This window comes from Apis laboriosa, unplaced genomic scaffold, assembly GCF_014066325.1.
Source record: "Apis laboriosa isolate Shangri-la unplaced genomic scaffold, ASM1406632v1 scaffold34_cov151, whole genome shotgun sequence".
NCBI classification, from domain to species: domain Eukaryota; kingdom Metazoa; phylum Arthropoda; class Insecta; order Hymenoptera; family Apidae; genus Apis; species Apis laboriosa.
In genome coordinates, this window is record NW_025222928.1 from 6,774,229 (window position 1) to 6,800,188 (window position 25,960).

The 25,960-nt window shown below is 20.9% G+C and overlaps 2 protein-coding genes across 13 annotated transcripts; one reads left to right on the top strand and one right to left on the bottom strand.

The window, feature by feature from the left end:
- The first annotated feature begins 1,130 nt into the window (after nucleotides 1-1,130).
- Nucleotides 1,131-2,847, top strand: LOC122715194 (UDP-xylose and UDP-N-acetylglucosamine transporter). Its single transcript, XM_043937173.1, has 5 exons — nucleotides 1,131-1,213; nucleotides 1,434-1,650; nucleotides 1,748-2,062; nucleotides 2,158-2,309; nucleotides 2,433-2,847. The coding sequence occupies exons 1-5, from the start codon at nucleotides 1,137-1,139 to the stop codon at nucleotides 2,677-2,679; spliced, it is 1,008 nt and encodes a 335-aa protein (XP_043793108.1). The 5' UTR covers nucleotides 1,131-1,136; the 3' UTR covers nucleotides 2,680-2,847.
- Nucleotides 2,848-4,185: 1,338 nt separating this feature from the next.
- LOC122715189 (AMP deaminase 2) lies at nucleotides 4,186-25,857 on the bottom strand. 12 transcript variants are annotated; one of them, XM_043937159.1, is made up of 14 exons: nucleotides 17,153-17,319; nucleotides 15,239-15,384; nucleotides 14,629-14,735; nucleotides 14,139-14,313; nucleotides 7,770-7,923; nucleotides 7,081-7,267; nucleotides 6,347-6,696; nucleotides 6,003-6,200; nucleotides 5,628-5,923; nucleotides 5,420-5,546; nucleotides 5,194-5,357; nucleotides 4,785-5,079; nucleotides 4,584-4,694; nucleotides 4,186-4,506 (listed from the first exon to the last, which is right to left on the bottom strand). In XM_043937159.1, the coding sequence occupies exons 3-14, from the start codon at nucleotides 14,720-14,722 to the stop codon at nucleotides 4,336-4,338; spliced, it is 2,322 nt and encodes a 773-aa protein (XP_043793094.1). In that variant the 5' UTR covers nucleotides 14,723-14,735; nucleotides 15,239-15,384; nucleotides 17,153-17,319; the 3' UTR covers nucleotides 4,186-4,335. The 12 variants fall into 12 exon arrangements, with proteins under 12 accessions (XP_043793094.1, XP_043793092.1, XP_043793090.1 ...); XM_043937157.1 differs by lacking the exons at nucleotides 14,629-14,735; nucleotides 15,239-15,384; nucleotides 17,153-17,319 and adding exons at nucleotides 22,571-22,704; nucleotides 25,793-25,857; XM_043937155.1 differs by lacking the exons at nucleotides 14,629-14,735; nucleotides 15,239-15,384; nucleotides 17,153-17,319 and adding exons at nucleotides 22,571-22,704; nucleotides 25,095-25,264.
- Between the last annotated feature and the right edge of the window lie 103 nt (nucleotides 25,858-25,960).

Here is a 25,960-nt window from a genome sequence, read left to right on the forward strand (position 1 = left end):
AAATTTTAATTTGCTATTTCATTTATTGGCAAAATATATTTTATCAACAATTAGAATAGAATTAAAAAAAAACAAACGAATTAGATTAATTATAATTTAAAAATCAAAATATAAAAATGTTAAAATTAAACAAAAATGTATGAGTAATATAGAAGCGAATAATAAAAAAGAACATTTGTTTATATATGTGTAAATATTTTTATAATTGCGATTTTTAGAAAATTTTTAGAAATTTCTGTATATATAAAATATATAGTATAATTCTTACAACATACAGAATATCAATACATGTTGAAATATTTATCTAAATTTCTAATTAGTAAAACAAACAAAATTTTATCTTTACAGTATTCGAAAAATGGCACTAATTCTACAATTTTTAATCTATCTTTATTTTTTTCTTATTTTGCTTTCCTTATTTATTTTTGTTCTTTAAAATTTATATGCCCAAGAAATATTTGATGAAATATATCAATAAAATTTTTAAATTTTATGAATAATATTATCTCAATAGTCTTTTTTTATTAAAATTTTTATTTATATTGATATTTCATTCTCTTATATCTAAAAAAAAAAAAGAATATTTTATTTTAATGATTAAAATACTATATGAAATATTTTATTATTCATTACTTTATTACTAATTACTTTATAATGTATTTAAAATAAATATTTAATAATTAAATAAATATTTAAATAAATTGTTATTTAAACATAATTTAATCTTAATATAAAATATAAATTATATTTTCTGTTTTTAATTTTGTTTCTTTATACATGATTTTTTTATACATTCTTATACATATTATTCTTTTGTAAATACTTATGTAAGATTTATGTAAGTACATATCTTAAACAAGATATAGCATAAATTAGTATAGAATGAATATATATACTCTTATGTATACTCACTGAATTCTTTATTTTGTAGTACATATATCCATATATAGAAGGAATTATGTGGTATTTAAATGAGACATTAAATAATTATGTATATATTATGTAATCGTGACTTTGTGATAATTCATCCATTTATTAGTAAATTTCGCATAATTTTGAAATAGAATAAATAGGCGACGAAATTCGATACTATTAATCATTTTAGGTTATATTTTGTAATATTTGTTAATTAAAATATGCGCGCAACCATTGCAATATTGTGTGTTTTTCTTGGTTGTTGCAGTAATGTTGTTTTCTTGGAACTTCTTGTTAAGTCAGTATTACATTTTATTTTTTATGCATTATTTTTTTATATCATATATTTTTATTTTTAGATATTATTATATATTATAAATATATAACTATTAACAGTAATAATATAATAATTTACATTTTTCAAATAATATAATTTTGAAATATGATATTGAAATCATTATTCATTAATAATGTATTCATCATTATATATAATAATAATAATAATATTATTTTTTCAGAGATGATCCAGGTAGTGGAAATCTTATTACATTTTCACAGTTCCTTTTTATATCTATAGAAGGGTTTTTATTCACTTCAAAATGTGGAACAATAAAGCCCAATATAGGAATAAAAGATTATTTTATATTAGTCACAATGTTTTTTGTTGCAAATGTTTGCAATAATTATGCATTTGATTTTAATATACCTATGCCGTTACATATGATATTCAGAGCTGTAAGTATTATATTTATATTTAAATATAAAATATCAATATCCAAATTTTTTAATAGATACAAAATCATGTTTAATAATTTATGTTTAATAATTTTAGGGTTCTCTGATAGCTAATATGATTATGGGTATTATTATTTTAAAAAAAAAATATATCTTTAGTAAATATTTATCTGTATTTATGATAACTCTTGGAATTGCAATTTGTACTATTGTTAGTGGCAAAGAAATTAAATCTTTACAACCTAAAAATATTGAGCAAATACCAACTACACCATGGGATGATTTTTTCTGGTGGATATTAGGAATATCATTATTAACTATTGCATTATTTGTATCTGCAAGAATGGGAATTTATCAAGAAGTATTACATAAAAAATATGGAAAAAATGCGAGAGAAGCATTATATTACACAGTAAAATTTAATTTTTTAAATTATTAAAATTTCAAAATATCAAATTCTTTTCACTTAATTAGAATATGTGTATAAAATTAAATATTTACTTTCAGCATTTATTACCTTTACCATTTTTTTTAACATTAACTTCTAATATTTGGGATCATCTTATATATGCCTTAGCATCAGATCCAATAAAAATATCAATTATTAATATTCAAGTGCCAAAATTAATTGTATATCTTATAGGAAATATTTTGACACAGTATCCTTTTATTAATATATAAATTATATAAAATGTATTAAAATTATTAAGTATTATTAATTAAAATACATAATCAAATTTTAATAACATATTTATAATTATAATCCTTAATAATAATTTTAGATATATGTGTATAAGTTCCGTTTTTGTATTAACAACGGAATGTACATCTCTTACAGTAACATTAGTAATAACACTACGGAAATTTTTATCTTTACTTTTTTCTATAATATATTTCAAAAATCCATTTACAATTTATCATTGGATTGGTACAATCTTAGTCTTTACAGGAACAGTAATATTTACAGAAGTATTACCAAAAATTGCAGAAAGTTTACAATTTACAGAGAAGACTAAGAAAGTTCAATAATAAATAATATTATTAATTATATAAACAAAAATGTTATATGTTATATAATATAATTGAGGAAAACAAGATAAACATATCAATTAATACAATAATAAAAAAAAATTACTTTTTTCTCTTTATTTAAACAATCTATAAGTTGTCTATAAAGCTTTATGATCTCATATAAAAATTTAGTTAATAAATTAATAAAAAATTTAATTATAAAATTAATAAAATGAAGAGATTATTTTCACAATATTAAAATGAATAAAAAATCTCAATTAATTATAAACATCAAGTTTTTATATTTCCTATTTATTTAAATGATTATATTTAAATTACACGCGTATAAAAAAAATCTATAAAATGTACATATTTTTTCTATTTCAAAAAAATATATCGTGATATGTGATATAGCGATCAATTTTTATTATGCATTATGATTAGATTTATTAATTATTAGATTTATAATATTATGCAAATATATTTTCATTATAAGATATAAAATATTTTAAATAGATTTTAATATTGATAACACAAAATTATTTTAACAATACAAGTATATTTTTATTTTATAAGATATACTTTATACAATACATACATTTTTTTTATCTAGCAACAATTTATGTTTAAGATTAAATTTCATTACAGATATTTATATATTATCATACATTTGCCGATAAAAGCTCATTAATCACAAAGTTGTATTAAAAACCGAAAGAAATTTATGATTTCAAATTAATTTCAAATAATGATAAATCAAAATTAATTTTGAATTGCCATTTATACAAGTTTAATTATTTTGAATGGTACTAAATTTAATTCAAATTTAATAATAAAAATAATAAAAATTACATAAATATTATAAATATTCATATATGAAATATAATTCATGAAAAAACTATCTCTATTTGAGTCAAACACACTTTTTAAAAACATAACATATACAATTTCTGTATAAATGTACAAAAAGGTAAGAAAATAACACTAGGATTCAAAAAATTAAACTAATATTTTTCTAATGGCTAAAGCATGAAAAATGAATTGCAGTTTTACGGTACTTTACATTTTTTCTTTTTTTCTTTCTTTCTTTTTTTTAATAAAATTAATATATATGGTATTCAATTCTAATTTAATTTATATAATAATATGCAATTATATATAATAAAGATAATAACACTTGAAATTGGAATTTTATCTAATATTTAATTTTTTCTATTCTTAAATTGGTCAACATGAGAAATTTAAGATTAATTTTTCGCTATTTCAGTAAAATTCTGCAACCTGAGTGAAAGACATTTTCCTATAACTTAATTTTTACTTTTAAAAATATTGTCATTATATAATTAAAATATTTTAAAGAAAAAAATATAAAAATTTCAAATTATTAAATATAAAACAATTATCATTATAATATATAATGTAAAAGTATCAAGTGAAATCTAAATAAGATAATTTTTAATTTTACAATTAATGTAATTAATAAAAGAAATGTTTTAAAAAGGAGTCATCGAAAGTTGACAATGATTATTAGCATAAATTATATAATCATTTACATTACAAGATTCTTACAAATAGTTTTTATCGCAGTTTTATCGAATTTTATAGATACTATTTGTAGTTATAGAGAATAATTATATTACGTTTAAGGTTTTTTTTTTGTACTATCGCTAAAGATTAAAATGGAACGGCTTCAGGTTTTTCAACAACTTTAAAGATATTCGATAATTCATCGACTAATGTTTCATATCGATAGGCCACTCGAATATCTGGTACATTTGTTCGAGTAATATCATTACCAGCCACACCCTCTTTAGTATAATTTGGCCCAAGCCAGTATTGTTTACTCTATAAAAATAAAATAAAAATATTTATATTATTTTTATAGTATTAATTTATTATCTGTTAATCATTAGAATATATACCTTGTGTGGAAAACCACTCATAAGTACTGAATTTCGAGCTAGTTCACACATATCACATGAACTAAGTTTCCATACTTGTGCAGCAATACTATATTCTTCCATTAAAGGTTCCTACAAGAAAATATTATTACAAATTTAAATATGAAAATTATAAAAAAAAAAAACATACTTCAATTAAAACGATCTTTATATCATACTGACCTTAGTAAAATGAAATTGAAGAGGATCGTCTGTAGAAAGACTTATACATAATCCTCTAGCTAAATATTCAGGTAATGGATTACGATGATAATTTAAAAAAAGAGAATTATTACTAAGAGGTGACATTGCAATCCCAATTTGCGCTAAATAATATAAATATTGTAATACAGGCACTTTTCGAAGTAAAAGACCATGAGAAATATTTTCTGCCATCATATAACCACAGACAAGATGTTGAATGGGACCAGCTTCACCACAATGAGGTCTAAGAACAAAGGTATTTAAACCTTGTTCTCTACAAACAATATTTTACATTACATATTTGTTTATACAAACAAAAAATATATATGTATGAATAAATAATATCAAATAATTATATATCGATAATTAATAGTAAAGACATATTTACGCTCTAAAATGATTTAGAACAGTCATGTTTGCATAAGTATAATATTGATAATATCCATAAGGAGGATTTTCAATATCATCCCATTCTGCAGGTGGACAAACGTCTTTGTCAAATAAAGGATTTTCGGGTTTACTTTCGTCATCAACGGAATCAAATCCTATTACCTATAATATTTAATATTAAGAATTCTGAAAATTATCAAAACTTGTTTGTTATATCTACTTACATATTGAAGGAATTTATGTAATTCTGGATGAGAATTAGGATCATTTGTCACTTCAAAAAGAGGAAGAAAGATATTGTTCAATATCTCTTGGAAGTTTGTCATCAATTTGTTCAATTTAAAAATATCACTATGAAATGATAAATATCAGAATATGATTTTATTTTAAATTCAATAAACTTCAATAATATATAAATATATTATAACTTACTAAAGTCGTGGAATTTGAATAAGCCAGCGTACATTATCCGAATACACATCGCTTTGAATTGCCCATTTTGCTAATTTGTCCCATTCTTCCGGACTTTTACCGTAAATCGAAAGACGTAACTCCGCATTTTGATATTTCGATTCTTCGAGATCACTGGCAACTTCTTTAATTATACTTGCGAAAAATTTACCATTTAGATAATTATCCGTTTTAAGAAATACTTCACGGAGACGACTTTCACCGATAGGATTATATTTAGCATTGAATTTATCAAATCTATGAAATGTATTTCTATCCTAAAAAAAGAAAGTTATAAATAAATTTATTTTTAAAATTATTTTTTTTATATATGGATGAATTCAATAATATACTTACTGCATGTACATCCAACATATCAACACTAAGATCATAAGTCGTTAAATTCATTGATTGAAATACTTCTCGAAGGGTCATTGTTTCTTTATTTTTAGAACATGTTACAATTTCGTCTGCATGATTCTTTAAGGTTTTCTTAATAAATCTAAGCAGATGTTTTTGATTCATACAAGATGCTGCATGAATATGTGTATCAACCTGAAATCAATAATTATTAATTAATATTTTTAATTAATAAATTATAAATTATTCTTCACTTTATTAATTGTAAATATTCATGATATGAACTAACTATAATGTAATAATTATTTATATTCTATTATTTATATTTTTTTCATATTAACCTTTCTGATATTATAGAAATCTCTATGAGGAACTGCTTTTTGACTGGCAAGTTCTCTAAGCTCATTCAATAACACATGTAGTTGGTATTTTGATGAAAGATAACTCAGTCTTCTGTAGCAAAAGGACTTTAATGGACCATCGGCGATCATTGTACAAAGAAGATTCATATCCCTGACAAAAGTTGCTAAATCAGGATATGAATAAAGAATTGGTTTTCCATCGGTGAAATCTTCTTCATTTGCATATACATTAAAAACACCATTGACAGGAGCAATTATATAATTCTTTGCTGGAGGAAATTCACATTTCCATGGATCTCCTCGAGATGCAGGTGCATGTACAGGATGATCTAATAAAATTTATAAAACAAATATTAAAATATCATTATTTTTTTTTTAATTTTTTGTATTAATATGGAAAGAGGATTAATTTTATATATTATATACATAAAATAATATAATTTAAAAAATTTTTCAACAAAGGATAAGAATGGGAGAAGGACCTTTTAAGACGCATCTTTGAGTGCATTGATGTCTACATCAGATCCATAATTTTCAACTTCTAACAGCAACTTTTACCTTGAGAAACAATACATTAAGTTGATTTTACATCATAAAAATTTAATATATCAAAAATATCATATGATTAACATAAAAAAGAATTGATCAAGGGATTGATAGAAAAAATTAAATGTTAAAAGAAAAATATAATTTCGTAAATTTGGAATAAATACCAGCGATAGCTTTACGATCATCATGTTGAACTTCATCGTCACTGCTCACTGGTCTTTTATCGATGCTGCGTAAAAACCGTGATGTTATAGAAGGAAAACTCTGTTTAGAATTATTCATGTATTTTTCACGTATTGCCAATGCTTGAACTAACATCTGGGACGCTTGCTGTAAATCTTCCAAAGGTACCTATAAATATATAATATTAAGAATTTTTTAATTTCAATATTATTTAAATCTCTTAAATTTTATTTTTATCATTTCTCTCTATTTTTTTTTATTGTAAAAAGAAATTTTTCAATCATTATATAATACAATAGTTTAAAAATTAAGAAAGCTTTTTATAAAATAATAAAAGGTGGATGGAAGGGCAAAATAGTGATATATAATAGGGATTTCCTACATAAGACAACACTTTTGAGGTTTCTTCTCAAAGAGATCTCAAAAAGAACAGTCTTCTACGAACATAGATATATACACGAATAATCAATTGGTTCTATTGTAATTAAAACATCATTATGTTTTAATTACAATAAAAATAATTGATAATTATATCTATAAATTTTAAGAGAATTGAAAAAATCAGCGCTTATTTCAAATCCTTGGAGTAAAAAATAATTATAACTTCATTTTATATGAGATATTTAATATATTTAAAAATCAATGAGAATTTTATATATTTTATACATACCCCGGAAGTATCTTCACCAGATATGGATACCCTCTGAAAGTGTGGGACAAAATCATTTTCTTCGAGATTAAAGTGATGATCGACATCATCTGGTATACCAGGTCCGAGTGATGGTTCATAATGGCTACGACGTTCTTCTAAATCCTTGGCAGCTCTAAAAGAATATTCTAAACATGATTTTTTATTCGAAAAATATAGAAATTTAAATAATGATAAAAAGAGCAAAACATTAAATAGTTTATAATACAAAATATACAATATCGTATATTGATAACTATACATATGTAAAAAGAATATAGAATAATAAATAATTTAAAAAAATGTAAAAAAAAATATAAAAATCAATTTATTTATGTATTTAAAAAATAAAGGAATATCATAAATATGTTATAATAAAATATATGTTATAATAAAAATCTAATTATATTCTGAAGAATATTGTCAAAATTTTGAATATTAATTTTTGTAGAACAGATTTTTCATATAATCTTATAATTTTCTATAATTATACTAAATATTATAAAATTGATAAATATTTTTATAATAATTGATTTTGATATAAATATTACAATACAGTATTTATTCGAAATTTGATTCATAAAATGTTGTGATAAATGTTGATTACTATAATAATCCATAAATTTGATTTTGACTACGTAGAAGTCTAAATTAGTAAAACGCATTTAGAATATGTTATATTTATCTCGTTTTTTGTTTGATATTTCCTCAGTTTATCAAAGTTTGTAGAAAATATATCTTCATATAAATACAAATATTACTTTTCTTACATAATAATTTTAATTATATTATTTTAATAATATTTACTTAAATATATAAATTAACATTACATAATCATTTAATGAAATAAAATAATATTATTTTAAATATACAGTTTTATGCAAGTTTTTTTTTTATACAAAATACAAATATTTTAAATGTTTAATAATGATATTATTAATGTCGATAACAATAATGTAAAGTCGAAGTGATTGAGCTGAAAATATATATATGCTAAAATAGCATAGAAAATAGCATATGCACGCAAGTAGAAAATCGCGTGCATATATTTACTGTGTATTAACGATCCAAAAGTTAAAATTCTTTATGTTTTAGATATATCATTCCTCATATACAATATATTATTCAACAAGAATATATATTATATTTTAGATGATTTATTCTAAATGTCTCCATTGTATTGAATCTATAAAGACAAAAGCGAATAATAGCCACAAAGATCTATTATATTATTAGATATTCGAAATGATAAAATTTGAGATCAAAGTATTATACAGGACAAAATTGTGTCAAAACGATAGCAATCCTATTGCGTCAAATCATAAATTATATATATATATATAATTTAGTAAATATAATTAATAATAAACTAGCATAATTTCAACGAAATACATTAAAACTTAAAACTATATTAAAACCGTTGGAACCTATACAAATATTTTGGTTAACCATTTCAGGACGGATGATAAATTTAATAATATAAATTTTAAAAAATATTTTTTAATGATTAAGATATTTAGTTTTATTGAAAATTTCAAGTTCGTTTATTTGATGGAAAAATACATATCGCTTTTCATTAATTTGTTTTTTAATGTTTAAATTTTATTCAAAATGAAAAATCATTTAAATCTATCGAATTGAAACAAAAAAGTGTCTATAATAATTTTAAAATTCAAATACACAATTATATATGTATACATATTGGATTTTATATTATTGGTTGTTTTGCGGTATATTATAAAGAAAAATAATAAAATCAATATTTAAAATAAAATACTTTCTTATAAAAAAAATCCTTCCTAAAAGGTTTAAGGGATGCAACCATGATGTGGGCATTTTAATTTACCTCAAGAGTATCCTATTATCCCTGAGCCATCGTTTCGACTCGTTCGCACCGGCGAACATGTTACACGTTCCTTGTCTCGTATTTTACGTCTGTTGCATGCACGCTGACAGCGTCCGAAAAACGAAATATTTCATAAGCAAATGTTTCTTTCTTATTATATACATTTTTATCTTTTTCTATTTATCGCAAATTCGATAAAAGTATGAATATTCCAAAAATATAACCAAAATAATATTTCAGTCTTTTTATCAATATATTTTATTATTTCATTACTCATTGTTAATTTCGAATTTTTTTTAAAATTCGTAATGATTATATATTTTATTCCTTCAATCTAATTTAAAATTGAAGGGCTCAGTATAAAAAAACATGTAATATAATATATGCTATAACTTTACAGAAATTTTTAAAGAAAAACAAGTTATACATTATTTTGTTCAATGAATTTATATTTTTTGAAGTGCAACACATCTTTTCAATTAAATTTCATAAATATGTTTATGTTTTTTTTCTTTTTACTTGCATCATACATACTTGAAAAAATAAAACATAAAAATGAAACTGCATGTAAAAATTTATAAATTGTTCAATTCTTTTTTATTAATATAATAAATCTATTTTTAAGTTTTAATTATTTATTTGTTTTCGATATAAATTTTAATTTTTTTCTATTCATGAAATATTATATATCACGGTGCTAGAAAATAATTTAATAAACATTAGAATGCAACAATTAGTCGATATATAAAAAAAATATGACTATATATACATGTGTCTTTTTCCCATTTAATTTATATTTTTATATTTATAAGCCACTGTTGTATTGATATATAATTACAAAATATTTTTAATATGAAATTACAAAATAATATTAAATTATAAATTATAATTTCTCTATGATATTTCAATCAAATAATAAAAATTCAACAAAAATATTTAGCATAATAATCTATATTCATTTAATAAATTCTATTTTTATTTTAATATTAATAACATTAATATAATAACTTATCATTAATAATATATGTATAATTTAATTTGTTTAATTATATGTATATATACATGTACATATATACATAATATACATATATTTTAGATGATTTACATATACATAATATATATAATGTAGTTTAATTTTAATACATTTATATGATATTATGCTCATATAGTAATTAGCAAGAAAAAAAAATAAAACCATTTATAATATTAAACTAAATGAAATTCAAATAGAGTAACAGTTGCATTAATCCATATGTTGTTACGATTACAAATACAGAAAGATAATTTGCAGAAAGAGAGAAAAAATATTACAATTTATATTTAAGATTACATAAGAAACAATTTGATCATAATATAAAAAAATATGAATAAAAAAAATATACCAATGTTTATCAATAAAACGAAATTTTTGTAACTATATACATAAATTTATTACGCGTAATCTAATGTTTAATAAACCTATACTTAATACTTAAAAATTTTAATAATACCGAATATGTGGCTACTAAACGTTTCACACGGAAGGAAATAATTAAAAAAACAAATGTCCGCACTATCAAAGAGCATTGCGTCAAATCATGCGTGTACGCGTATACATACATGTATACGTATCATTCACAAAATTCTTTAGAATCAGAGAAATGAACAAGGAAGAAATGTTAACGTTTTTGACAACAAGGGATGAATTCATTTGTCTTATTCCATACTGTCCCTTTTCATATTCATGGATACATTTCCAACACGTAATTTGAAGATGCACGGCACAGTAAACGCACGGAGAATATGAAATTTCTGTTAATCGATACGTTAACTCACATAGCCTGGCCTCGGAAATGCTCGTGGCGAGGTCATGAAAGGCTATCGTAAAGCCAACCAGGGGATCATGCAGTCGTCCAACACGAGTGTGATATTTCTTCGTGGTGGACCGGAAACGATCTACATTGCACGCAGTGCATACCGGCGAAAACTTCCTCCCTCCTCGATGGTTGCACGACTACTGAACGGCCGACCGTGAGAGCCACCCCTTCGCCGTCTCGCCTATCACTACCGCGCCACTACCATGCTGCGTAGCACTATTGTCACGTCGCAACCACATTGTTCTGACTACTTATATACTATGTATACATATGTATAACAGCAATATAATCTATATGTTTAATTTCCGTCAACGTAACCTTCCGTTGCATTCACTTCGATATTATGTTCATCCCAATTATGTATATTGTTCTAATGTAAATATTTTTTAAAATAGGTAACGGAAGATATACATATCCATTTTGTAATTACATAAATTTATTAATCATTTATTAATTAATTATGAAATATGTTTTATTAATATTGTTATATTAAAAATTAAGAATTAAATTATCTATTTTTATTTATTTATCAACTTAAAAAACTTTCTTTATTCAGTTGATTATTTAGAAATAAAAATAAAAAAATTTAAATGATAAATAATTTCATGGAATTAAATTACAAATACCAATTTTATTATCGCATACTAGCTTTCAAAAAATCAATTTTGTTGCGTCACGATATTATGCTATACGTAGCTTGATCGTTATAAAGAATACCATCATCGATCCTATTATCCGTAATCTTGTAATTAAATTATTTTCTCTCAAAAATAAAATATTTCAAATACTTTTGAAAGTATTAGTAATCATGTTTATAACTTGTAATTAATTATAAAATTATTTTATCAAAATAAATTTATATTTATTTATAAAAAATTATATATTATAAAAAAAATTTATATATATATTTTTTTTCTAGAAATAGAAAATAGAAATTTTCAAATATATTGTTCAACATATTATATGTGTATTTATTTTTTTAATTACTTAGTATCATAGATTAAATCTATTAAAATTCATTAGATTCAATTAAAATTATAAAATAAATTTATCTACTAAATTTATCTAAATTATATTATTATAAACTAATTTATATTATTATTGAAGTTAATTAATTAAACAATTTTTGCAGCTGAAAATGTTTCTTCATTTCATCAAAATATTAAGAAATATTTATTGATTTAAATTTATTTTTGGATAAAATTTAGTATTTGTCATGTAATAAAATAATACAATGTCTTCTATTTAATAATATTATAAAAAATTTATACAGCTTACATTTAATATTGATTTATTTTTTAAATGGAAAAATATAAAGATTATGGAAAATGCAAAGAAAACTTCCTCATAATATTAGAGAAAAGAAATATTTCTCTTTTAATTACAGGTTAACCATCCGTTAAATTGCTATGAAATATTATGTTGCTCAATTCACAGAGCAAGAAATAAAAAAATACTCTTCAGACATATTATCTTTATCGGCAAGTGACCGAAGAAATTGATAAATAAGAAAATGAAGCAAAATTTGCAAATATAACTGCAAAATTGTTAAAATGTTATGTTGCTATAGAAATAAATAGTTGAAATAGTTTGAAGAATACTTAAGAGATACAACTTGAAAATATTACTAAGAGAGCTATTAGAAAAGTCAATATTATCTAAAAAAAAAATTATATTTAATATTCGCAAAGAAAAATAAAAAATGGATAATTTTCAAATGAAAATAGTGTTATATAAGTTCGATGGATCTGGAATGAATGGAATTAAATCTAATGAACATATTTAGGGCTGAATTCGAGCAAAAGAATCAATTTAGCTACTACGTCGTGTTAAGCAAACAGTTTAATATAAAGGGGACTTTATTATACTTAGGGTGTACGATTATGTTTGACATTGGTCTATTATATGATAGATGATATAATAAATCAAAATATAGTGTAAAGATATAATTAATTATTTAGATGATTAATTGATTTTTAAAATAATTAAAGTGAAAGAGAAAAACGGATATAAATATATAATTATTGCGTATTTAAATAAAATTCGAATCAAACTCGAATATCATTTTAAAATTTATCGATCTTTATAATATCATAAGCGATAAAAGAAAAACATTATTTTACACGACTCTTAAAATAATTCGTTATAATTTTTTTTTGTTTGAGTAGATATACATAAGTCAATAGTAATAAAATTTACTCATTCAATCTAAGAAGATATTTTATCATTGCTGTGAATGGAAGAATACAAGAAACAAGAAAACTTTCCAACGAATAATAATTGAAAAACTAACACTATCGATCTTTAAATATTCCACAAATGATTAATTATTATACAATAATATAATAATTTGTTTTGCCATAAACTTTTCGTTTATATAAATTATTTAAATCATTTAATCTTTTTTTTAAAATAAATAATTATTTTTTGTAAAAAATATTTAATGATATTATTCAATATTGATCATACAAAGTTGAAATATTTTAGATCCATTTAAAATATTAAATTTAAAAAATATTTATGAAGAGAAGGAAAAGAGTAACTGCAATTAAATTTTTATATAAATTTTTAAAGATTGGGAAATAGAATTAAATAAATAATTCATCTATTTTTGAAAAAATAAAAATACAAATAAATAATGGTACTTACTTGACGGTTAATTGTCTTTGTATCAGAAGCTTTTTCTCAATTTGTTCAATTGGAAATTGTGGAACTTCGTATGGAGCAGAAATTTCATTAGGTAATTCATGCGATGCGAGTCTCAAGGAAGTCCCACCACCTGTACCTGTTCCACTTTCCAGACCAAAAACTGGACTCTCACTTCCTACAATGATAAATTACAAGTCTTTTAATTCTTTAATTCTATCAACTTTTATATCTTGTACTTAATTAGTTACTCAAAGTTTAAACGCTTAAATATTTTTGATTTCGTTAACGAAATCGTATGTACTCGCTCGAAATTTTTAACTACAAATTTCAATTAAATTTTTTGTATTATTTATTGTTGTCAATATTAAATATAAAATATTTTTATTGAAATTGTTGAATTCCATAATTCCATAATGAATTCCACCTTAATAAAAAAAAAAAATTTATACAACAAAAATTACAAAAATTTATATCGCATTTGAAAAATTACCATCATTTTTTGCTTGTCCAGTTTTTTGTAACCATTCCGTAACAGAATTCCGTTTATATCCAGTCATGTAGTCATTTTCATTACCCAGCACCATTGTGCAAATTATTCTGTGAGTTTAGAAAGATTTTTCAGAATTCTAATATGATTATTTTGAAAATCTTTCATTTTTATCTAATTATAATAATATGAATATTTCTAAATTATTGATTAATTAATTATAATTTTTCTTATATATATTATACGAAGCATTCGTCAAGATGAATTCAACAACATGAGAGAATTTAATTTAATTGAAATATTTTATTTAAATTTTGTGCAATTAAATGATTTTAATATTCAAAACAATAAAATTTTATTTATATATGTATTATCATTTATATATATGTATATTTCATTTTATTTTACAAGAAAGAAAGTTATAAAGAAAGTTATAAAGAAAGTTTATAAATTGTTCATCCATAACTTAAAAATTTTTAAATTCAGGGATTATGAAATGTATATCTCAGCTCATCATGCCTACTAATATTATTTTTGATTCGATATATCTTTTCTTCTTGAGTTATGAATTAAATAATTATAAATAAAATTAAAAATTACAAATTACAATTACCAACTTCGCCAGCTAAGTGAAAAAAATAACTCAGTAAAATTATCGACAATTCATTTATACTACTTTGTTGAGTCGATATACTGGAAATTTGCATGCATATAAGTTGATCGTCATTTGTAACCTTGATTAATAAATATGTCGGAAATCTGTACACATGCGAATAATATTGCTGCAAAAATTGTGTTTTGAAGAAATAACGTCATGTTAATTCTATTTTTACTTTACATCATATATCGTGTATATATTATATAATCATGTTATATTTAATCATAAGCTATGTAATTTCATTTATCGATATCTCCATTTATCTATAATATAAATTAATTTGTTGATTCATTCATTGATTATATTAATTCTTTTCTCAATTTCCTTAAAATAATAACATTGTATACAAATTTTTCAATTTAGAAGAGCTCAAAACAAAGTATTGAAAATATGGTGAAAATAAATAATTAAAAAAAATTGTTCTTTAAAATAATTAACTTATAAATATCATGTTAATTTTAATTTAAGTGAAAAATATTATTAAATAAAATTTGAAATTAAATTCCGGACGAAGTTGAATAGAAAAGTTAATATTTGATAAATGCACAAAATCACCAAAATATTTACTTAATTTTTATATTTAAATGGTTTTGAATTTATTCGTAAATTGTTGAAATTATCTTAATAATTATCTCTATATAACATAAAAATAATAGCTATCAAAATTATTGATTAAATTCATAGTCTAATTATTATATTTATTTATTATATAAACATCATGAAATGAAAATATTTATTCGAATTTTCAAATAAAAATAATAAAACATTGTCTTCTTATATTTTTCTTTTCATAAATTTGTTATTTATAAGAAAAACATTATAAGCTAATAAAGCGTAAACGTTTTGCATAAAATTCATATTTTACTTTAAACTAAATATAAAATTCTTTTCAAATTTATTCCAAAATTTATTCCAAAAACTATTAAATAGTATAATTTCAATTTATCTTTTTAATAACAACAAAAATTAAAGCAATATTTTCTATTTTAAATATTTTATTGATAAAATTGATAATTCAATAAATTTCATGACCTATGACCTATGATAAGTTTACAAAACACAATGTGTATTAATAGAACAGAATGTAGAGAATATCATAAAACGAAAGGACAACGGCTGTTTACATTCCTTAAGTACAATGAATTTTATTTTGTATTTTACCAGCTGGTTTAGATTAATAATTTTATAAATGAACATAATCCAATCATAATAAACTATTGACTCATGCTAATAAAAATATGATGATTGACAGTCATGTAATTTTTTATGCAGCATTGTTTAATTTAGGTAACTGTAGATGTAACTGTACTGTACTTTCAATTTATAAATAAAGTTTTTTTTGTATTTACATTGATTCGCGAATAACTACTTTCAGAAAATATGTCTGCTCGCATGAGTCATCGAGAATTTGATTTGGCGAATACCAAAAATATAGAATTATAGCATATATTTATATTTTTAGATATGTAAAAATAAATTACTTCAGTGTTTACATATTTCTCACAGTTATAGTTATATATATATATATATATATATATATATAAAATATGACACACTAGATAATTTTAGTATTTACATGTATCACATAAAAATTAAATTAAATTAAATTAAAAATTTTTGTAAAAAAAAATCATAATAATTCAGAAAAATATCAATAATGTTTCATAAACAATATAAACACTAACAATGTAAACATTAACTTTTAAAAAAAACAAATCATTGTTAACTGAAAGAAAGTTTTTAAATGACTTTGACAAGTATGTTGTTATTAATATTTTTATTTTGATTGCATATTTAGATCAAAAAATTTATGGCATAAACGATCATTAGTTCAAAATTTATTTAAAAATTTTACAAATATGTAAATACCACATTTTTACTACTTTGAAAATCTACTTCCGATTTCTTTCTTTTAATTTATCACAAATATACACTCCTGTTTCTAAAAAAAATTGACACAAAACTCTTATGCAAAATTATATAAAAGACCTGGATGTAAAACGAGACTCTTAATTCGAGAAGACACTATTCACGTTAACTGATTGCGAGTATCGAATACACTGACTGTAGCGTAGAGTTGGCACTTGGTAGACATCGTAGAATCGGTACGTACAACTACACATTCGTGTATATACATATATACAACTTGCCATCAAGCTGTTTTCTGGTAGCGCCGTTAACGCACGTACGCCAAGATCGTGAAACAGTTCTCAAGAAGCGTTAACTATCGCACGTTCTCTTATAGCAATATTATATATATATATATATTTACATTTCACTCATTATATTGATCTTTATTCAATTAACTCAGAATTAGCTGTTTTTTCAATAAATATAAATTATTGATTAATACTTTAATATTTTCACATACATACTTCAAGTGTTTGAAGTTAATCGTATTTTTCATATATATATATATTTCATTTTATGATAAATAACCTCTCAAGATGAAGTTATGCTAAAATTAATATAGAATGATAATGAAATATGAATCACTAATGACATAAAAATAGTATCCATAGAAATAATTTGAACATTTATTAAAATTTTTACATAGACATATGAGTACATCTGTATAAAAATTATAATTGATGTACGTATTATTTTTATTTGACTCATTGCTTGAAACTATATATACATAATGTATATAGCATTCGTATAAAGTGTAATTGTCAAAATAAAATCAAAATATTTTATATATATATAGATATGATTCTATTATGAAGATTAATATTAAACAAATATTAAGTTTTATTAAATTAAGTGCATTAATCATTTGCATTTAAAGTATTATTAATGAAGATCTAAATGTATCTTGTGATCATCAATAATCTGAATAACTCAAATATCATATGCATATATAATTTAATACTTATATATCTACATATGCATATATAATTTAATACTTATATATCTACATATGCATATACATAAATAATTATTTGAAATTAATTGATTATTTAATATTGAATTTCAATATATTAGACATCTTTTTCATAAATTTTATTAGTTAGTATATGACAAATAATAATCTATCTTCTAATTATTTATGTTTTGTTATCTATAAATTAGTTGAAAACTAAGTTATCAGAAAAGTATTTCACATATTGGCAGAAATTAAAATCAATGTGCCAAAGTTATCTAATCAATATAAATCTGTACAAAATATTACTTTGAAAAATTAATTCTGATAACAAAAACTATAGAAACATATAATAAATAATAAATAAATTACATAATAAATTTATATACATAATAATAATAATGCATAATAATTCAATTTATAATATATAATTATTTTTTATAAATCAAAATTATTTTTATATTATTAAATTTAATAATGCAATAATTACTATTTTTTTGCAATGTACAATTTTGTAATGTATAATTTTCACTTTACTCTTATTTATGGACGAATTAGTTATATCCGTAATACTCATTATCAAACTATCGTAGATAATCTTTTTATATTCACATAAATATCACTTTTCTTAATTATATTTTTTAATAGTAACTAATAATAGTAACTAATAATTGATGATACATAATCAGAATCGTTTCATGAAAAGCTTTCAAATATTTTTATAAATAACTAATATGTAAAATTCTCTATTTCGGATTCATAACTTTTCATGAATTAGATTTTGGCACTTGATCAATGTCTGAATTTAACTATTAGAATTTCTTCATGTATTAATAATATTAACAATATTAATAAATGCACTGAATCAATTAAATAATTTATAAAAATATACAAAATATTTTTCTTCAACTATTCAATTAATATATTTCATTAATATTATATTTAAAAAATCTTTTCAAAATGTTTTCAATATCATATATTTTTATGCGATATTTTTTTATGCGATTATTAATTATTTATAAAGTATACATTTCGATGGTTAAATAAAATGAATTATTTATTATATATTATATTATTCTAAACAAAAGCTAATAAGAATTTTCCCACCTTTTTTTTTTAAATGCAGTTTCCATGATAATTTATTCATAATTGAATTCATTGTATGAAATTACAAAGAATCTTTTAAATGCTAATTACTTCCAATTTTCTTCTTTCTATTTTAAACAGATCCACAATATTGAATAAAATTATATCAAACTATTTAATCAAACACATAATAAAAATTATTTGATTGAAAATTAAAAAATATGGATTAATAAAATACTATATAATATACTATATAATAATAATATCGTTATATTCACATGATTAAATTATTAATTCAAGTATATATACTTTATATATCAAATTCTTTGAATAATACAAAATATTACGAAGACAATCTTATTTTAAAAATAAAAAATATTTTAAATAAAATCTATATTGTCTACTTGTATATTACTACTTTAATTACGTAAATGTGAATTCTTTGAGAAAAACTTCCTATTTGAATTTGAATATTATGAAATACTAAATTGCATCGATAATAACACGAACGTAAAAAAATGCAAATGCTTATACAAATTACTGATAAGATATCTAACCTAATGATAGATTGGTGGTATTATATGTACCATTATCAGATTTAAACAAAGATAAAAATAGTGATATATGTATATATATTACAAATTTGATTTTTATAATATTTAAATTAAAACATATTTCATTAAATAATTTAAAAATTAATAGAAGATAAAATAAAATATAATAAAATATAAAATATAACTAAATAATTTACAATTAATATCAAATTATATTAACAAACAATGAAATGATACAAAAAATTTTGTAATATATTGTTTATTTTCTTTAGTATAGTATGATGTATGAATCATCATTTAAATTATTTATAAATTAAAATTTTGAGATTCTCAGACAGATATTATTTATAATTTAAAAATCCATAGTATAAATGAACATAAATGTAAAAATGAATAATGAACAATATTATAACTTTTATTTATTCCTTGCATTTATATAGCATAAAAAAAAAATAATGAAAAAATTAAAAAAAAATTGAAATGAATAATTTTTTTTAATCATTACACAATAGAAACTTTAGAAAAAATTTTGAAAAACAATTTATTTTTTATATATTATATTATATATTTATTTTTTGTACTTTTTAACAATAATATAATAGTATACAAATATAAAAATAGTATCATAAAAATCTTAATGTATTCATTAATAATATCATAACAATTTTAATATATTTATAATTGTTATAATAATATTTTTTTGTTAAAAATATAAATTTTTAAATAGAAAAAAATCAATTCTTTCCTACCTTCATCCTCAGGATATATAAAAAAATTTGGTATCCTCGGACAGAGAAAAAAATCGTTTTCTAAGGAAGTGACACCTCTACTTGACATGATTCGATTTATAGGCGAACACCAAACACCACTCACGATATGAATTTGAAATAATTTATATTCTAAAAATTTGTAATAAATATAATAAATATATTTAGATTTTTTCATAAGAAATATTTTTGCTTCGAATACACACCAATCTTTTTTCTTTGTAATAATGAATTCTTCTCCTTATTACACTGTTCAGTTAACAACTGAATTTTATGCCTCAACGTCAAGTTAACTATACTTAGTTTATCCAATGTTATGACACACGTGTGCTAACCATTTAACTCTATACTAAATAAATATTATTCGTCAATGTTATTTGTTATCTATATATGAAATCCACACAATCACTCGTAATTAATGTAATTTTATACACATTTAGTGCATCTAATTATATGTTTTTTTATGATAGACTGAACGCAGACGATGTCTTGTGATACTAATACACCAAAATGATACTGTTTATTGTTAGAAACATTGGTTCTCTATGTCGAATAGGTATTTACAAAATGGAAAAATATCAAAAAAGTGACCGACGTTCTCTCGATCGTATAAAACAGGATTATTATTATCACAAAACTAGCTCACTATTCTTCTTCTTATTTCTTCTTATTTTTGTTCACGTATTAATCTTGAACAAACTAATGTACAATGCATGAACTGAGAGAAGATGGTTGCACGATGGCAAAAATACTATTCAGTGCGTGAAGGCAAGAAAGAGGACGAAAACAAAATGAAGAATGCAAACAAAATGTAGGCTCTATGCCAAATTTCAAAAACGTCATTTGATGATATACTGCCATCATGCGTAATGATTTCTTATGCGTATAATATTATATCTATTTTAAAGTAATTTTATAATATTTTATGCTCGTAAATTAATCAAATTAAACCAAAAATTATTTTTTATACTTCTTTATATTATTATTATGTATTTTATGTATTATTATGATATTATTTTTATGTATTTTTGTTTTTATATTTTTATATGTAAATAAGACATTATAAAATATCAGTTTGTATGCTAATAATACGTGTTTGAATAATTATGTACATATTTATTTTCAAAATTAATAAATATATAATCTGTATACTTAAGTAAAAATATTTATATCAATTGGCGAAATAATTCCTAAAAATATAAACAATATATAAAAAAAAATAAATCTTATATAAAAAACATAATTCTATGTAAAATCTAATAATTGAAAAATAATAAAAAAAATAATTTTTCAATTAAATTATTCTTAACAATAAATAATTTTATTTATTATTGAAAATTATTAATTATTATTAGAATAAAGTGAAATAAAGCCATGTTATATAATGTCATACAATAAATTATCGATCCTCTTAAAAATTTTAAACTATCGAATGAATGATAACTATTTTCATGACTCTATTTTTTTCTTCAGCATTGTTATCAAAAACGCTTATCTATAGATAAGCTAAAATTACAGTATCATATTTAAGTTATGTTTTACGCTTTGATGATACGCTCATAAGGCAAGTGCATTAAAAAAAAATATTATCACTAATACAAAATGTTTCACTGTAAAAAAATGTAAATAATAGCTATTAATAGCATAACTATTTCAATTTTTTTTGTTTACAAATAATAAAATTGAATAAGTGCAAAAATTATGACTTTTGATATAAATATACACTATACTTTTATAAAAATAATTTATTAAATTAATTGTATAATCTTTGCATTGTCTTTATAATATAATTTTTCTATAAAAATGTATATATTATTTTCTAATTATAAATTCAATTAATTGATCAATGTATATAAAATTATATATATATAATTTACAATTCTATTACCTCAAATTACAATTATAAATTAATAATACAATTATAAATTTCAGTTACCTCAAATTACAATTATAAATTATAAATTGCTTATTACTATAATTATATATTTGATATGAAATATCAAAAAATGAAACTTACGGTCACGATGATGATCGACATTATGCGGTGTTGTTGAACTATCAGCGTCACCTTCACCATCTAATTCGTAATAAATCCTATTGGTTCCACTATTAACATCCTTCATGCCGTTTATTACTAGATCTTCCATCCTTCTATGAACATGTAGATATATTTTGATTTCTTTTTCCATCTAAATTTAACCGTCTGAATTTAATATATTTAATATATTTCAATTGTATCATTATTACAGCATATGAAAAACACAATATTGTCATTAATCAATTCAATATTGTCATTAAAATTATTATTATATATTCATACTGCGTTATGAATAAATATAAATTTAATTCAGATCTATCTACAAGTGTACTATATTGTATATGAATGTCATGTTCAATATAATATATATATATAAAAGAAATGTATATATCATTTATTTACATGAAATCATTAAAAAATTAATGAAAAACAATAATAAATAATAACAAAAAAACAGAACAAAAAATTTTCTTATTTCTAATCAATTTCTATTCATTATTCGCTTCTTGTTAATTCTTGTTAATTTTTTATATTATGATAATAATATAATTTTGCGTCAATTTAAATCGAATTTATATTTGACTAAAATAGTATTTAGAAAAAAAAATTAAGTTTATTAAAACCTGAATTATATTTGTGAACTTGTAATTGTTCAAGAAAAAAAAATAATGTGTTTATTTTTTTTTTATTAATTAATATATAGTAATTATATATATAATTATATCCAAAATATATATAGAATTTGTTTTTATTAAAATGTTTTAAATGCAAGTTCAAAATTTAAATAATAAAATAAAAATAAAATAAAATAAAAAAAATAAATATGTAATAAAAAAATCAATAATAAACAAAAAATTATTATATTATTTATAAATAAAGCATATTTATATTTTTCATTTATAAAATCTAAGAATGAGAGATGTTGAATTATAATAAATATTTTCTAAATAATGTTAAATATAATAAAAGATATATAAATAAAAATAATAATTCATATATTAGATATTCCAAGATTGATGAACAAACGAATGATATATCTGTAACGATGCAATTGAATTATGTTAAGAATAATATTAAGAAAGATAAAATTTTAAATAATGAGGATGAGAACAATGTGAAAAATTCCTTCACGAAATTTTTTTACTTGCGAAACTCCCATCTGACTTAGGAAAGATTAAAAAAAAAATTCGAGATAATCTTCTCAAGATATATTCAAAATTTTTGATATCCGCATTTGCATTGAGAAACATAATAATTGACACTTGTAAGCAGAATTTAAAATAAAACATAAAATCATTCAAATTTATTGAACTTAAACAAAGTTTCCAAACTTTGATCTTCCTATTTAAATTTTATAAATTGTATTTGAGGACACAATTGAGTATTGTATTTCAATCTTTTCATGTATGTAATTATTTATCATTTTATTTATTATTCAAAAAAATATTTGAAATATAACTTACTTTCAAAAGAAAAGCATTTAATTCTGGATACAAGTTTTATTTACCAAAAAATTCCGGAAATTTTTTCAAAGTAATTTTTTTTTTAAATCAATATATGAATTAATGGACTTATGATTATTTTAATATTATTTTTAATATTATTTTAAAGATTATTTATAAAATCTTTTTATAAAATCCCATTTCAAGAAAAATCGAAGATATAAAAAAAATGATGATTTTATTTTAAAACTATATTTCTATTTAATTAAGTGGTAAGTGAAACATTTTTCAAAAATTCGGTAAAAGAAATCTTAATATTTACAACAAAATTAATGTTTATGATGATAATAGATTAATGATAACTTATATGCAAATAAAATAAAATAATTGTAGAAAATAACTTTAAAGTTGAGTTGAAAGTTAACTTGAAAGTTATTTTATATATAGATTAATGATTTCTCGAAATGGTTACATATCTAGTTAAACGAAAATACAGATCTAAAAAAAACAAAGATCAATTTAAAATCTGAAATTCTTTATTTAGATAAAATTTATGTTTAAATATGTTAAAAATTTATTCATTCATTCAAAATGAAATAAATTTTAGAATAAATCTTTGAAACATATTTTTAAATAATAAAATAATTTGATAAATAATTACATAAAAAAATTCAAATGATATATCTTGTATATGATATAAAATAAAATAAATAATTTGAATTAATCTATCATTATTTAAATTAAAAGATACATAATATTAATATGATAATTGTATTAATAATCATATATTAATAATATTAATCGTATTAATTGTATAATAATATTAATATAATTTTCTTACACTTTCGTTATTTTCAGATCTTACGCATGAAACGTCAGTATATGTTTTTTCTTTTTTTTAGATCACTATCCTTAAACATCACTCAATATAAATAATATATATTCATAAATTATATACATATGTATATATGCATTACACAATAATGAAAATAATCACAGAACACTGTTTTCTAAATATTTGATATTTAAATAACTACATTCATGAAGCATTCAGAATTTGCCTTTTATAGTAGCTTTTCTTATAGATACAACAAGGTCACGATGTTATAATTTAATAGTATATATGAAAAACAGATTCACTTATATTATACATACGTATTTTTTTTATAAAGATCACTGATTTATTAAACATAAAAGAAGAACTTCATAAAGTGATATAATTCTTAATAATAAAGGAAATATCACACATAAAACTTCCGGCACGCTGGAGCGTGCTGTTAGCTAGAGACTGTCACTGCATGTTTCAACCGCGATATGTTGTATAGGATCGTATCTAGTATCATAAGAACCTTCTTATAATCTTGATAGAAAGATGATGAATAGAACTCATTCAAACGATAAAAATATCTGAATAAATACATTTGAGAATAATAACTTTTTTTAAAATTGTTCTTAAATCTTTAAATTTTTCAATAATCATAATAAAATAACCTCATTTATAAACATAAATCTGGCTTGTTTATTAATACTTAATATACAAAATGTATAAAAATAATTTTCACATATAATATTGTGAATGTATATTATAATGTTGCTTGTAAGTTTTAATAAATTTATTCATTAAATAAATAGAAAAATTGAAAATAGAATAATAATTCATAGTTGATAGATTTTAAATAATATTATATTATAAAATATTAAACTTATTGTAAGCATTAATGGAAATCATTGAAATATTTAAAAAAACAAAATTTTTCACCTGAAATCTTAAAGGTAGTACAAATGAAGAAGACTACGGTAATGGGCACGATTAGTCGAGTGGCGCCATAGCGATATGAAGCACGTCACACAATTGGCGCAGACTCACAACTGTCGATCTTGTGAAAATCCATATCGCATGACACAACAAATTAATATTCTTGGAAAA

Bases quoted from the DNA above. Each gene is read 5' to 3' on its own strand.
- LOC122715189 (XM_043937154.1), bottom strand. From the start codon at position 22,742: ATGGAAAAAGAAATCAAAATATATCTACATGTTCATAGAAGGATGGAA. The intron at 7,924-14,138 runs GTAAGTACCATT...ATATTCTTTTAG, and splicing joins CAAAGACAATTAACCGTCAA to AGCTGCCAAGGATTTAGAAG. The intron at 5,358-5,419 runs GTAAGTAGATAT...TAAATATTATAG, and splicing joins TACATAAATTCCTTCAATAT to GTAATAGGATTTGATTCCGT.
- LOC122715194 (XM_043937173.1), top strand. From the start codon at position 1,137: ATGCGCGCAACCATTGCAATATTGTGTGTTTTTCTTGGTTGTTGCAGT. The intron at 2,063-2,157 runs GTAAAATTTAAT...ATTTACTTTCAG, and splicing joins GAGAAGCATTATATTACACA to CATTTATTACCTTTACCATT. The intron at 2,310-2,432 runs GTATCCTTTTAT...TAATAATTTTAG, and splicing joins ATAGGAAATATTTTGACACA to ATATATGTGTATAAGTTCCG.